The sequence below is a fragment of the Meriones unguiculatus genome, chromosome 18, assembly GCF_030254825.1.
Source record: "Meriones unguiculatus strain TT.TT164.6M chromosome 18, Bangor_MerUng_6.1, whole genome shotgun sequence".
Lineage (NCBI taxonomy): Eukaryota > Metazoa > Chordata > Mammalia > Rodentia > Muridae > Meriones > Meriones unguiculatus.
The window spans coordinates 10851628-10867442 of record NC_083365.1 but is presented as its reverse complement, the minus strand read 5'-3'; the positions used below and the strand labels follow the sequence as shown (position 1 = coordinate 10867442).

General features: G+C 52.1%; 1 protein-coding gene across 5 annotated transcripts in view; it reads left to right on the top strand.

Moving 5' to 3' along the window:
* Positions 1-15815, top strand: part of Smox (spermine oxidase) — a 39261-nt gene that overhangs the window by 12841 nt on the left and 10605 nt on the right. For all 5 annotated transcript variants that reach the window (XM_021651007.2, XM_060371870.1, XM_021650999.2 and 2 more), the window contains one exon: positions 12981-13214. In XM_021651007.2, coding sequence (XP_021506682.1) covers positions 13007-13214 — 208 coding nt within the window. In that variant the 5' untranslated portion in view covers positions 12981-13006. The remainder of the gene's footprint in view (positions 1-12980; positions 13215-15815) is intronic.

Below are 15815 nucleotides of genomic sequence, written 5' to 3'. Positions count from 1 at the left end.
CAGGGACTGGCTTCAGGAGTAGTGGCCAGTGGGGTGAGGAAATAGGAGATGGGTAAGACATCACAGTACTAGGAAGCTGACAAGAATTTCAGGTTGGGTTATATAGTGAGACCCTATCTCAGAACTTAAACCAAAACAAGCAAAACATTGCAACAACAATGGACAACAAAAAGTAAGAGACTGGTAGGAACCCATCTTAATTACTTAGCCCCTGGGAAGCCATCGAGGTTTCTTTTTGACATGAATAGGACAGTGATTTAGTGAGAAGCTTGGCAGGGTACACAGTGAAAAGGTGGAGTGCAATATTCCCCAGTATCTGTGATCCTTCCTGGCTCAAAGCGTGGGGAGTGGTTGGGTTGCTAATGTGACTCTTAGCCTCAGATTCTATCGTTCTGCAAATTATTAGGAGCCTCACTCTGTGGCCTTTCAAGAGGTAGGTTGGTCATTAGGAAGGGGAGGAGGTGTTGTTCCAGGGTGCCTGCCCCCCACTTCCCTGTGACTGGTGGGGACATCCTGAGCCCCTCCACCACATCTGCAGGATGAAAACTCTTGTTCAGCAGCTCAGGTGAGGAGGCAGGGTGTGGCATCCTCGTAGTCCTAGAGGAGGGGCCGAGCTTTGCAGTGTCAGGTGCTCATGGGCTTGGGCCCACTGGGGAATCTGGGAAGAGGGGAAGCCCCACTGAGCTTCCCGCCAGCCTCCGTCCAGTCCTGCACTATGCTGCGTCTTGTGTCCTTTGCCCTTGCTCTTTCCTCCTCAAGCAGGCTGGAGCCCTGGGCTCTCTGTAAGTCTAGGTAGGGGTAGAGGACCGAGGCTAGAGGTTGAAGAAAAACATTTGCATTTAGACATAGCTGGGTGGCCTGGTGTGGGGTACAATACTCCTGCCATTCAGTCCTCTGCCTGCTTCTTAGGAAAGGGTGTTAAGGCCCCGTTTAAGATTTAAGACCAGGAGAAGCCTCAGCTGGCTGTTCGGTGGGATTTATTAGAAAATGAAGCAAAGAACTAGCTATGAGCTAGTTTCTGTCCTTGCCACAGCACTCCCTCTGTGATGAGACCTGGTCTACTATCTGGTTTCATAGAAAGGGGACACTGGCTTGATGCTCTCTCCTCATTCAATAGCCTCCTCAGGACCTACACCCAAACTCTCAACTTTGCTCTACCCCTACCCTGCCCATCTGCTTGCTGTTTTGATTCTGCGGCTGAGGGTGCTGGCCATGGAAGGCTAGTAAAATCCTGGACTCCAAGTAGATTCTAGGCTAATGCTTGCAGGAGACACCTGGGGTGGCCTGTGGGTAAAGACTGAAGAAAATGTGAAACAGAACTCCTACTCTCTTTAACACTGGTAAATTAACTTAAAAACCACACATAAGGCAAAACTTTGTGAGTTAGACCAGAGGGGTTGGAGCTTAGAGAGTAGCTTTGGGAAAGGCATCGAACATGACTCTGTGACCGAAATTAAACAGCAAGAACCAGGCTTAGTGTTTCACAGAACGCTTTTTTGTTAGTTAGTTTGTTTTTCAAGACAGGCTTTCTCTGTGTAGCCTTGGCTATCCTGGACTTACTTTGTAGACCAGCCTGGCCTTGAACTCAGAGAGATCCACCTGCAGATTTCTGTCTCCCTGATTGCTGGGATCTAAGGCGTGCGCCACCACACGCTGCACAGAATGACTTTTTGTAAGCTTTCAGAACGTCCGTCTCCTCCTCTGTAACATGGAAACATTGCTGTGGGGACGAACCGGAACATTTCACAGGAAAGGTGTTTGGCACTACACTCTGAGCCGTCCGCTTGCTCAGTAAAAGAACAGTGACAACAATGGCAGAGTGCTTTGACTTCAAACGCAGGGAGTTACTGAGTCTCTTTGAACTTAACAAAGGGACTTGAAGGGTATGTCTATTGCGTCAGCTCAGCGTCTTAGCTCCCCAGGTGTTTTATGGGATAAGTCACAGGCCGTAGACCCAGCTTCAGGCTTTGGCTTTGCAGGCTGCTTGCTTTGCCTGCGTGGATATTGTGAGGAGACCTTTGGTGGCCGGTCCTGTTCACTTGTTAGCAGCCTGGAGTCACCAGAAGGAGCAAGTCTTGGGCTAGAGTGTGGAGGTGACTGACTCTTAGGGAGGGTTCATGGGTTGTGTCTCTTGGAGTTTCCATTTGGCCAGGCAAAGCAATGCTGTCGTAACCCATACCCTATTTATGGAGAGGATCTAAGACTAAGGGCTGAGTCTGGCACAGTGTTTGTCTGGCAAGCCTAGGCTAGACCCAGGGGCAGGGAGACTAGAGTGTTCTGCGGCCCACTCTGCCACACACTCGGTCTGAGACACTGGCAGCCTTGTGGTGACAGTCCTAGGTTTTGGCTGTGCCAGTGGGGTGAGTGCCAGGCTTTGGGATGACTCTTCCCAGCCCCAAGTGCCTGGGATACTGTGTGCAGTGTCTCACACAGAGAGGGGTAGAGCAAGAGAAGTGCCGTGCCTGGGGCAGCCTTGGGATTGCTGCCCTGTGTGTGTGTGGGGGGTGAGGGTGAGGGCCTGAGAGCTGAGTGAGCAGAGCCTGGCCCTGGGCGGCCTCCATGTGTCTCTGCAGCCCTCCTCACCTGTCTCCTCCTCTGCACAATGGGTGCGGTGAACAGAAAGCGTAGCTCAGAGCTCGGTACAGAACACAGACATCAAGTAGCAGTCTGCTGCGGTGTTCATTTGTTGTCGGGTTAGGGTGTGTGGGGGGTTAATGCGAATAGTTTTCTGTGATTGTGTACCTCAGCTGGGTAATTTGTAGTGTAATGGGTGGGGGACCTTTGAGTGGTGGTTTTGCTACCAAGGTGTTTACTGAAGAGCACAGCTCCCTCCTTGCAAATGCTGCCTGGATCCAGCAGACCTTAGACAGCTCTGCCATCGTGGGACTGAACGGCTTCTTCCTGTGCAGGGAGCACAAGTCTCAAGCTGGGGGAAGTGGAGGCTCAGTGACTCAGGACGGAGGAGAGGCTTGCTGGGGACCCCCGCCTCCCCGGGTCTGCAGTACCACACAGTTGGGCTTTGTGCAGTGTCACGAGGGCCACCAAGGGATGAGGGTAAGCTGGGTGGCTGGGCTGTGTTCACAGCCTCCGTTTTTTGCAAGTGGTTTTGAAAGAGTCAGCAGAAAGCGCTGACTGTGCTGGTCTTGTTTGTACACTGGCCAGTGTGTGGGAGGGGAGAAACCCCTTCACCCGCCAGCTTATCGGTTCTAGGTGTCCATCTTTCAGTATCCACCAAGGGTAGATCTCTGTTATATCCAGCCCTGGCCAGGATGACTCACATCCGGCTGGGTTGGCCTGTGTCTGCAGGTAATGCTGGGCACATTTGCCTCTTAGTGTAGGTGGCGCGCTGTCACTGCTGCTGATGCTCAGCACACTTCCAGTGTGTGTGTGTGTGTTAGGGTCTGTGACCTGCAGAAGCTTGCCCATCTCCTGGCAGGAGAACAGGGCTCAGGAGCCAGAGCCCGGGCTTCCCCTCTCAGCCTGTGGAGGTATTTGTCCTTGGGTAGCTTTTGATCTTTCTCACACCCTGGACTGAAGGGTCAGCTGGATGACAAAGAACTGGAAAGAACTGGGTTTATCCCAGCACTGTCATGACTGGTCACTGAAGTCATGCCTTGCCTTGGCTGCACATCCTGCCTCTCGGTAAGTTCCCGGAGGTCCACACAGCATTCTCACTTCCTCTGTGCCCGCGCCTCCCCTGCCCCTCCACCCCGACTTCTTTCTTTGTGGCCCTTGTAAGGTTTGACCTCTCATGCTCTTAAGCTCCAGCTCTTCTGTATTCCTTGTGCCCTGGGCTGCCACAGAGTAGCACTCATTAAAACCTGTTCAATGAATAAAAGGCTTGTCCCGACAGCCTGCCTCTGGCACAGCATAGTTTTCTCTCAGACTTACGTGTCTCTTTAGATCTGCCTAGCCCAGGCCTAGAAGGCTCATGCGTTTTAATATGAAACCCCCCATACACCACCCACGTGTCCTGTGTCCATCCAGACTCCACATAGGCCACTGGGACATGGCCTATGGAGACTGATGCCTTCATGCTGTTGTTTGGAGGGTAGGGATGGAGACGCTGCTCACGGGCAGCCTATTATCCTGTAGGAGGGTGGGGCGGGGGTGGGGATGGACTCTCTCTAAGAATAGCACAGGGCTTGTCTGTGTGGTTGTCTCCACAAAGCTCATGGCTGTGGCTGAAGGCCCTGAGAAGGTGGGGTGTGTCCTCCCCACTCCTGCCCACACGTCAATTCCCAGCTCTCCAGGCATGGAAGGAAGGTCAGTCAGGTGAATGCACCGGGGACTGGGCCTCCTCCTGGGACTCCTCTCATCCGGGAGACCTTTAATAGGGAGGACAGGTCGCAGCCTCCACCTCTGTGTGAAGAGTTATTCTCATCAGTAGTACCTCTGAGTATCTAGGAACAAAATCGACTCCTTCCCAGACTGTATTAGGTTCCCCAATCTGGATGTTAGCTGACCGTTGTCCCTTTGAGTTAACCAGCTGTGAGCCTCAGGGCAGCTCTGTCTCTATAATTTGACATTCTGTCCTCCAGAGGGTCAAATGCAGTACAAGGTAAGGCTGCATCTTACATGCAAATATAGATCTCACGGGGTACTTCTGACCAGGAGCAGAGGACCTAGATCAGGGCAAGTGTGATGGCTGTTCCACTTCAGGGATGGGAAAGGCTCTCCAGGCTTTTCTCAAAGAGGGAGGGGAGGGGAAGAAGACCTGGGCTGCTGAGGACTTTGGGAGCTAGTCAGTGACAACAGAAAGGGGACCTTGGCCATGACCTGGCCATGGCTTTGTTGGCCTCCTCTTCTGGTATCCCATCAGTCCCCTGGCATGTATGCATTTAAAGCCTGCTCTGGAGCCCTGGCCTAAAACCAGCTTCACAGATGACCCCAAAACAACACCCATGCTAGTACTTTATTTCATGGAGTCTGACTTAACTGAGCTAGTGTGAACATAGGTGTTCAGGGACTTCTCCTGGAGATGTGACGTTCTTGTCAGGGGGACTTGTAAACTCAGGCCTGGTTTCTAGTCCTGCTTTTCAGAGCAGTGGGGATGGAGTTTCTGAGTGATGGAGGTATAACCTGGGGGTCTTTCCCTTTAGGCTTCCTAGCTAGGAGACTGACGATTACTCATTATCTATTTCCAGGCAACAAATTACCTTGGGGCTAGTAGCTTTAAAACAGTGAACTCTTCAGCTGTAGCTCTTTTGTGAGGATGGGGATGCAGTTGAGCTGGGTGGCTCTGGCTCAGAGTCTCTAGGAGGCTACAGGAGTCTGAAGGTTCTTGGGCTGCAGGAACTGCTTCCATGGTGGGTCACTCCTGCTTAGCAAGATGGCATGGCCACTGTGTCTTAGATGTCACACTCCACCATTTCTGCAGTATCCTTTCAGTTACAAAGGTGAGCTGAAGAGCAGAGGCCACAATTGGGCCAGGAGTACCAGAAGGGGCATCTTGGAAGCCAGCACTCATGCACTCTTGCTGTAGCAGGTGGGGTCTGGGCTGACCCTTCTCACCTGGTGCTCTCCTCCCTTACCATAAGACAACAGGAATGTCTTTGTGAAGTGGGTAGCCCCATCAAGCTTCACATTCCTGCTTTGAAATAACCTAATGTGAGAGGAGGGTCTGTGACCTCTACAGGGCGGGATCCCTCAAAGCTCCACCCACACCCTTTCACCTGGTTCAGTCTGTTCTTTGCTGACTCCCACTCTGTACAGGTTGGGGGCCCTGTGTAGGAAGAAAGCTTGGCCTAGGCCTCTGCATGCACTGCCATACAATCCATTCTACTGGTGAGGTTACCTGTCTTAGGCTTCTATTTCTTGCCCTGAGTCACAGTCCACAGAAGGAAGCCAAGGCAGGAACTGAAGCAGAGGCCTTCGTTTCCTGAGGGGTGCTACTTACTGGCTTGGACATCATGGCTGGCTCAGCTTGCTGTCTTCTAGAACCCAGGGTCACCTGCCCATGGTTGGCATCCTCACAACAGCCCTGTTCCCCTACATCGTCAATCAAGAAAATGCCTTATACACTTGGCGCACTGGCAGCCTGATGGGGGCATTTTCTCAGGTGAGGTTCCTCCTTACGGATAACTCCAGCTGGTGTCAAGTTAACACAGCCGAAAAGCCAGCTAACCCGTCACCCATCCAATAAGTGGGAGAAATTCAAATCACTGATAATGACCAAGCCGGGCACGGTGCCACACGCCTGTAATCCCAGCACTCTGGGAGGCAGAGGCAGGCAGATCTCTGTGAGTTTGAGGCCAGCCTGGCGTACAAAGCGAGTCCAGAATAGCCAAGACAACACAGAGAAACCTGTCTCGAAAAGCCAAAAAAGAAAAGAAAAGAAAAGAAAGGTTGGGGACCACATCTCAGAACATCCATGACGAACTGGTGGGAGGAGGCTTTTGTGATTGTAAGTGAGCCGAGAGCTGTCTTTTCTTGGCAATCTCCCGGCCAGGCTTCCTATTGGGCCTGCCCATTCAGGGAGCTCTGAAAGTCCCTTATGTCTGGTCTGCTTTGCAGGGTAGCAGGAAATTGAGTCTGGCCCAGGGTGCTCACCTCTGCCAGCGCGCTTCCCACTCCTGCCCACTACTTCCATGAGGGAGGGAGGTTGTGTTCATTCTGCCTCCTCCACTGCCAGTCACAGGCTGCCCCTGCCCCCTGCCCCCTGCCCCCTGCCCCCTGCCCCCTGCCCCCTGCCCCCTGCCCCCTGCCCCCTGCCCCCTGCCCCCTGCCCCCTGCCTCCTGCCCCCTGCCCCCCAGCTCCTCTTCTGAAACAGGTTTACAAGAAGCCTTTTAAAGTTGTCCCATTCAGAACTACATTTTGAGGGAAGAGAGGTGCATAACAGAGGCTCAGTGCTTTGAGAGAAGCCAGGAGGAAGCGGGCCTTGGTTCTCATCCGGGCGGCTGCTGGTCTGTGAAAGGCGGTACCTCTGCTGTTTCCCTGTTGTGAACTTGCAGCTGCCTAATGCCCATGGAATCTGGGTAGGACAGGCAGGCAGAGTCAGGATCGAGTGGCTCAACCTCAGTCAGGACTGGGTTGAGAGGTTGTAGATGTTTGATTGACACCAAGGTCAAGATCCGGTTTGCATTGGGGCCAAGGCTGGGCTCCGAGCTCAACACCTGGCTTCCTTAACATGCAGTGGAGTTTTGGGATCTTGGAGGGTGACTCCACCTCTGTGCTGGTCCTTTGGGGACCCTCTTTCTTCACTTTGCCTTTGTGAGATAGTACTTGGGAGATAACTGGTCCCTTTTCTCTCCTGTGCCCCCGTATTCAGATAGAGAAACTCAAAGACTGGTAGTAGCTTCAGGTGTTAGGTGGGACAACTGCCTGACATAACCACCTAACACATGGACATATGACTCCAGGGATGGGAGTATATATAACATTCTTGGGCTGAGTTCAGAAGTGCTGGCCAAACGGGGCCTAGGGAAAGGCAGGCCCTGACCTGGGGGTTACTTAGCAAGCAAGTAGGACACTGAGCTGGGCTGACCTGTCCTGCCTTCTGGGTTTGCGTCTCTATTCCTGCCCATTGGCCTTTTGGCTTGGTCGTACTGTATGCTGTACTCCCTGTGGCTTGGGTAAGAAGGCTGGGGAGGGTCTGGCTGGGAGGCTGGGGCGGCCTGCCCCAGACTGCATGGTGGGAGGAGCCTTCTACAGACACAGAGCCCCTTTGTCTGCCAGCACAGCAGCAAGGCAGCTGGTGTGGGGTTTCTGGGAGTGTTTGTTTTCTTCTTTCTTTCTCCTTCTTTCTTTCTTTCTTTCTTTCTTTTTTTCTTTCTTTCTCTCTTTCTCTCTTTCTCTCTCTTTCTCTCTCTCTCTTTCTTTCTTCCTTTCTTTCTCTCTTTCTCTCTCTTCTTCCTTTCTTTCTTTCTTCCTTCCTTCCTTTCTTTCTCTCTTTCCCTTTCTTCCTTTCTTTCTTTCTCTCTCTTTCTCTTTCTTTCTCTCTTTCTTCCTTCCTTTCTTTCTCTCTCTCTTTCTCTCTCTTTCTTTCTTTCTCTCTTTCTTTCTCTCTCTTTCTTTCTTTCTTTCTTTCTTTCTTTCTTTCTTTCTCTCTCTCTCTCTTTCTTTCTCTCTCTCTCTCTTTCTTTCTTTCTTTCTCTCTCTCTCTTTCTTTCTTTCTTTCTTTCTTTCTCTCTCTTTCTCTCTCTCTCTCTTTCTTTCTTTCTTTCTCTCTCTCTCTTTCTTTCTTTCTTTCTTTCTTTCTTTCTCTCTCTCTCTCTCTCTCTCTCTCTCTCTCTTTCTTTCTTTCTCTTTCTTTCCCTTAGAAGAATAATTGCATTGTTTAGGGTCTCACAACGTCCTCTGCAGACCTGCCAGACATCCCAGAGATGTTCCCCTGCACCAGCCCCCGTGTCCTCTACTCTCCCTTCCTTCCTAGGAAAGTGTGTTGCTATAGGGAAGATGAAGCTGGCCACTGCCTCAGGCCACTGTTGGGAGAGTCATGGAGTCCACAGGGCTGGTTGAAGGGGTGCAGGTACTCTGTTTCCTGCAGCTATGGGAACCCTGAGTCCTGATAGATTCCTCATGAGAGAGCATAGGGCTTGAGGCAGAGGAGGGATGCTGGTTAGACGGAAGGGCCTAGTTTAGAGGGCTTCAGCTGGTATGGTTCTGAACTCTAAAAGAGATGAAGTAAGGAGGGGCCCGATGACCTTCAAGCCTTACTCGTCCTTAGGCGGCAGATGAGGAAATCCAGACTGGGATGACCTGAGGTGAGAAGAGCAGCTCAGGCACCTGAGGGGATAACTCGTGTTCAGAAGGTCAGGGATGAGTAGACTGTTCTGTGCCTTCGAAAGGCGTGGGAGGTGGTTGCCGGTGGCATTGTATTTGACCTGCGGATGAGCAGGGGAGGCAGAGATGGGCCCAGCGTTGAGGAAGGGGTGTCTCTGCTGTCTGGGCTGCTGGGCTGCACAGTAGTGTCTCTCAGGCCGTGGCTGTGCTCACTTGCTGGAGAATTCCCAGTCCAGCCTGGAGTCCAGCCTTGCTCAGTAACAGCAAGGCTGCAGCCTCCGGCCTGAGGTACTAGGCAGTAACAGGTCCCCAGTGAGACACCTGTGTTCTGGGAGCCACTTGGTAGCTACTGTACTTCAGAGCCAGTATGTGGGCCTACAGTGCACAGCTGCCATGGGCTGCCGTGGGAAATGATGGTGCAGCTCTTAAGTCCCAATGAGGACTGTGCAGGTTGGAACCCAGAGGCATCTTCTTTGATGTGTGGCAAGGAAAAGGCTTCCCTTGGGCTGTTAGGTGGGCTGGGGAAGCCTAAGGCTCTGGTAAAGTTAGGGATTTAAGTTGTATTTTGTGTGTGTGTGGGTGGGGGGTTATCTTGTGAGAATTGAGGTCAGCAAAGCCAGAGGATTTAGGTCTTTCCCTGTGTTTGGTGTGACGTAGATACTCAGTTGCTTGGTTGTACTCTGATCATGTTAATGAGGCCTAACCACGGTTACCCTTTAGAGCAGTTGTTCTCAGTCTGCGGGTCACAACCCCAGAGTGGTGTCGGGTTGAACTATCCTTTCCCAGGGGTTGCTTAGGACCATCGGAAAACACAGACATTTACATTACCATTCATAACAGCAGCAAAACTACGGTTATGAAGTAGCAATGAAAAGGATTTTACGGTTGGGGTCTCCACAGCGTGAGGAACCGTGCTGAAGGGTCGCAGCGTTAGGAGGGTTGAGAACCGCTGGTCTAGACAGTGGAGACTAGGACTGGGTAGAGGTGAGACTCAGGGAGTGGCAGTTGGAGGGTCCCTGGGGACACCGTGGGTAGAGGCGACAGTGTTTGAGCTGTCCAAATGACACGGACAGAGGGGATCTTCTACTAAGATCACCCACAACTCTGACCTGGGGGGCTGTGGATGGGATGCACACAGGAAGAGGCGTGCTACCTCAGCTGAGCTGTGGCATTTTTGGGGAGGGGCTCAGCAGGATCAGGGCAGACCCCAGGAAGCTGCCGCCTGTGGCTGGGAAAGTGGTGTCAGGAGGCAGTGGGGTATTTTGGAGGCAGGCTGACCTGATTTCCTGAAGCTTTGGGACTTGGCCTGCTTGGGGACATGGATGCTGGGCAGGAAGCCCTAGAACATGCCCCCCCCCCCAATTTACCATGGAGGCCCAAGCAAGAAGGCAAGTGTCTATTGTTCTGTGTCTCCCTCAGCTCCCCTCCTCCTCCCTCACCGCCTGGCTGAGCCAGCACTTTTTCTTCATTCCTTTATCTGTGGGCAAGTACAGGGCGTTCTGTTTCTCCTGTGCATACAGATCAAGGCAAAAAAAAAGGGGGCAGGCTTGCACCAAGGACTATTTAAATTCTTCTTCCTCAGTAAGACACTCTCCTCCCCTCCCTCCCTCCTTCTCCCACCCCCCCAAAAAACCCCAAAGGGGAAAAATGATTAAAAAGAAAGAAAAAACAAAAGCAAAACAAAAAACAAGAAACAACAACACTAGCAACGTTCTGTTGCTCTCTGCACAACAGGCTTTCTGAGAATGGCTTCTCTCATTTTTCAGTTGGGCCTCAGGGTGTAAGAGGGCCCTGCTAGACCTTCCTCTGTAGGACTGTATGTATGGTGTCTCTGGCTTCTTGTGGGCAAGAAGGGTGGACGAATCTGGTTTGGGACAAGGCTTACGGAAGCCCAGGACTGTGGGGTTAGCTGCGAAGGTCAGCAGTGCAGGGGACCCACGAGGGCCCTGCTTTCCTGCGCTGCCTCCATCTGATGGCCGTGTTCCGGGTCTCTGAGATGTGCTGTTGGCTTGGAGTGGAGGCTCTTTCTGCAGCCATCTTCCAGGTGCTCCGTTCTAGGAACCTGTCGTAACGCACCTGCAGTACTTGTTCCCCTGAATGGAAGGTCCTTAAATGCTGACAGTCTTGTGACAGCCTTATCTGATTGTCACAGCAGTGGAGTAAGGACCAGCCAGCCATGCCTCCTGAAAGCGAGGTCAGGTAGACTTTTCTGGCTTTTAGAGAGAGTGCCTTAGGAATCCTGTTTAACTTTACATAATGTCTTGTCATATAGCCCAGGCTAGCCTGAACCTCACGATGTTCCTGCTTTAGCCTTCCCAGTGCTAGAATTTCAGGTGTGTGTGGCCACAGTCAGTGTGGGAACTCCAGTTCAGAGCAGTTATACCTGCTCTGCACCGTAACAGTAACATTTCAGGACGTGGCTCCACTCCTAAGCTCTGCAAACACTGCCGCTTTCCCACCCCTTTATTGCAAAAATGAGGCTGTTGGGGTGTCCCTGGGGCAGGGTTGCTGTAAAGGGGAATCCCCACTCTGTTCCCAAGTATGGGTTGGAGCATACAGCAGTGTCAGCTCTCACCTGGTGCCCGGGCACCCTGGCATCAGTCATTACAGCTGACTCAGGCCCTCCGCAGCGCCCTGTGTGTTTACTGGCGTGTCGCAGCGTTGGCGGCGGTGGCTGGCAGACTTCCGGTGGCATCGCCACGGACCCTGCCAGCGCGTGCAATCTGCCACATCCTCACCTCTAAATTTAGTGCGCAGGAACCTGGGCAAGAGCAGAGGGAGGGACTCCAGACAGCCTAGCTTGTCACGTTCCCTGGAGGGTGGGGACTGAGAATAAGGAGAAAAGGGCAGCGGAGGAGGAGGCAGGAAACGCCTGCGCCCACCTACCGGTGGCCTCATCCTCTGGCAAAGCTGGGACTGCCTGGGAGGGAGTCTGGGCCTCGAGCGCCACCTGCCTGCAGTCTAGGAAAGATGTTCTACCCTGAGTTGGCCAGTTCTGAATCTGGGAATGGGGTAGGAAGCATTTCTCTCTACGCCCAGGCATCACATGGGATAAATTGGGGAAAAGCAGCCTCTTGGCCTGAGAATATTTAGAAAGCAAAACCAAACCATCCAGTTTTTTTTTTTTCTAAACTTCCAAGTGTTAGAAGACACTGTCCTAAGGAAAATGGAAACCCCAGTGTCTTGACATGCTATGTCACTTCCATTCAGATCAAGGTAGATTCGCTCCCTTCACTGCAGGGACATGTCTATTTGGTGGGATGTGGCCTGGGTCTCCAGTAGATTCTTCAAAGCGGATTGCTGTATCTGGGAAAGGTCATGCTTGCTTCATGGGTGTGGGTGACGGTTTTTATTTGCTTCTTAGTTGTGGTTCATCAGCTTCCCTCCACCTGCATTTATTTCCTTGCTGGGTCTTGGTGCTATTAAATTTTGTGGCATTTGCAACTGGGAATAGAGGAACAGTGTATTCCAGCCTTGGGCCACCTCCTTGCCCTGCATTACTGGCTGCCCAAGTCTGGCGTCTCTAAGCAAGCTGGCAGAGTATAACTGTCAATTTGATGTCTGGTCTCTGGTGCCACAGGTCATCACAGTCCACTGTTTCCTGGGTTCATTGCTGTTTTGTGGTGACTGGGGGACTGGGTGGACGGGGAAAGGCCCTACCCAGAATAGCAAGGATTATTGGACACAGCACTGTCTGGAGGAGTGGGGAGGCGAAGGCTTTGTCCTTCTCACCACATTGCCACCTCACCGAGTGTCGGAAGGCCAACAGAAAGGCAGAGAGAAGAAAAGCGTACGGGGACAGAGGTGTACTAGGGCAGAGCCAGGTGAGAGTGGGGACAGAACCCAGTGCTGAGCATACAAGTGTCCTGGACTGGTGTGAGCGTTCTGGCGCCTGTGCATGTATTTTGGGTATGTGTGAACATCCTGATGTCTGTGTAGCCAGCCTGGGGGTGGCACAAAGAACAGCCATGCTGAATAGAGCAAAGTATCAGTGTAAGTCGCCGGACACTGGACAGGCGAAGCTTAAGAAGTTTGAGGGTGGGATTAATGGGTTCCGCCTCTGCCTGTCGGTAGGCCCTTAAAACATGTCTCCCTCTCTGGCTTTCATCTCCCTCTGCCCCTTCCTAACTGTCTTTTTGCATTTTTGGATGGTGTCCCTCCTCGATCAGGTCTAGGGGAGGGGGCGAGGGTGGGCGCAGCTTGCAGGAACCACTGGCTCAGGTGAGCTGAGCCCCACCCTCCTCTCTTGTCGCAGGCTCCTAGAAGGTCAGTACGGACGGTATGCAAAGTTGTGAATCCAGTGGCGACAGTGCGGATGACCCTCTCAGTCGTGGCCTGCGGAGAAGGGGACAGCCTCGTGTGGTGGTGATCGGCGCTGGCCTGGCCGGCCTGGCTGCAGCTAGAGCGCTTCTGGAGCAGGGCTTCACGGATGTCACTGTGCTTGAGGCTTCCAGCCACATCGGGGGACGCGTGCAGAGCGTGAGACTTGGTGAGCATCACCCAGGCCGCCATGTGATCCCTTGGTCGCGCCTGAAGTCTTACTAATTTACTTTTTCCTCGTGATAAGTGTTTGAGCATGAAACCTGTGTGGGTAATTTCCAGAAGCTTCCAAAGCCCCTTGCACTGACATTTCGTTTTTGGCGAATGCTGGCTTGGTGGGGGCTGGAGAGATGCCCTAGTGGTTAAGAGCACTGGCCGCTCTTCCAAAGGACCCAGGTTCAATTCCCAGCACCCATATGACAGTTCACAACTGTCTGCAATTCCAGTTCTAGGGGATCTGACACCCTCACACAGACATACTTGTAGGCAGAACACCAATGTGTATAAAATAAAAGATGTTAAAAAATATATATATATATGTTTAAAAAAAAAAGAGTTGGGTTGACAGTGTTTGTTGGGGAGGACGTAGCCAGAGTCAGACTATCTGAGAACTGTGGGGACTCTTTTCTAATGTCACAGGAGAGGGTGTTATAAGTTTTGATTGGTCATTAATTTTTAGTATGAATTAGTGTGTTGTGACTGAGGTCCAGGCAACGGGACCTAAGGTTATTAGAAGAGAAGGGGACTCTTAGGCTTTCTTGTGGGTGACATGTGGGGTCTTGGGCTTGTCTGTAAAGAAAATCTGTTCAGGTTGCAAATAATGAGGACTTTGAAAGAAGCAGTCAGAGAAGAGACTTGTCCCTGGGGTGGGGAGATTGTGCCCAGGTTCTAGAGCACAGGGGTAGTTCCTGAAATGCAGCTGGAGACTGGGGCTTCCGCAGACACAGCCTGTCGACATGTTTTGGCCAGTTGTGGGATGACTGGGTCGGAGATATGAAGATGACCTGGCGAAAACCACACATAGTGACCTGGAGTATGTGAGTGACGTGGACCCTCTAGATTATAGCTGTGTTTGAATGTGTGTGCACACGTGTGTGCATGTATGTGTGTGTGTGTGTTTAGAGGCTAGAGGTCGACGTTGGACGCCACCTTCGATTGCTTTCTACCTTATTTTTTTGAGCCAGGGTGTCTGTTTCTCACCGAACCTGGAAGTTAATGTTTCTGCGAGGCTGGCAGAAGCCCCTAAGGACCCTCCTGTCCCTGCCCATCCCAGCTGTGCACTACACTGCCTGGGTTCTGTACATGGAATTTTGGGGATCTGACTGAGGTCCTTATGTTTTTGTGGCAAGCACTTTACCAACTGAGCCATTTCCCAGCTTTATCTTCTGTTTTGAGACAGGGTGTCAGTCTTCAGGCCTTGTCAGCCTGGAAACTCCAGTGCTCTGCCTCCCAAGTACTGAAATAACAGGCGTGAGCTGCCGCAGTTGCAGCTTTAGGGGGGGTTCGTATTTGCCAAGCAAAGCCTATGTGCTTAGATCGGTGGTGGAGAATCGGGGGACACCAAAGGCACTCTCCAAAGGCGTTCTTGCTTCTTAGAGCTATTGGCCAAATTAAGAGTTGTTGCTAGAGCCTTTCCTGGAAGGCACATGAGAGGTTTTGTTTCTCTATTTCAGGCACAAACTTGGGTATCTCTTGGAAGCAAGAGAGAAAGTGCCATCCAAAGTTCTTCTAACGCTGGGCCAGCCAGGGAAGCCCATGCCCACTGTTGATTGCCTGGCTGGCAGCCTCAGGGAAGAGCAGTCTCGTTTGTGATTCTTTGGGCTTGATGAGCTATTCAGAGTTTGACGCAGAAACAAAAGGTGGGGAGACAGGTGGCCCAGTCCCTGAGGCTGACATGAAGTTTCGGGGAGTCAGAGGACCAGCTGGGCAGCTTGATGGGGAGAGAAGGAGGGAACAGGATGTGTCGGGTGAGAAATGTGAGGAAGGTCTGTGAGAGCATGCCGGGTGGGTTGTCTGTGTTAGACGCAGACGGGCAGGTGTGTAGATGGATATGCTGCAGTGTGGCCTGGTAGCTGTGTATCTGTCAGTGAGAGCAGGGGTCCAGAGCCAGAACCCCAAGCTGAGTAGACACGAGGTGGTGCCTGGTGCCCTCTGGAAGTAGAGGTGTTGTGGAGATGAGGGGTGAATGGGAGGAACAGCCTCTGTGGTGGCCTTATTCTTGTCCTCCCAGCTCCTGGCAGACTTTGACCTGACCCTGCTCCTCACCTCTCACATTTGAGGAACATCTAGACACAGGAGAGGTATCTCCTGCTTTTGACCTGCCCTGTTTCTGTGTGGCTGGGAGTCCCGTACTGTGCCAGGGAGAGGGTTCAGTTCCTTCTCAAATTGTTGGTTTCCCCTTTACCTCTCAACTGTTGGCTGTCAATAGACTCTGGGAGAGGGAGACTACTGTGTTCAGTCATTCCCGCTGCTGGGCCCACCAGGCTCCGACATATAGCCCTGAACCCATGGTCACACAAGAGAGGCCTGGTTAATCTGACTGGGTCACAAAACAAAATGAATAGTCATGAATGTGAGGGAGGGGCCTCTGGGGTGAAGAGGATGATTGCTACTGTATTACGTACATGTGCAAAATCGTCTAAAAACGAATCAAAGTAATAATAATAGCAATAGCAACAATAAACCACTGTTCTCCCTCTGCTGCTGCTAGGAGCTCAAAGTAGACAGACGGGGAACTCCCAGGCCTGAGGCTCTCAAGGTGCCCTCAGTG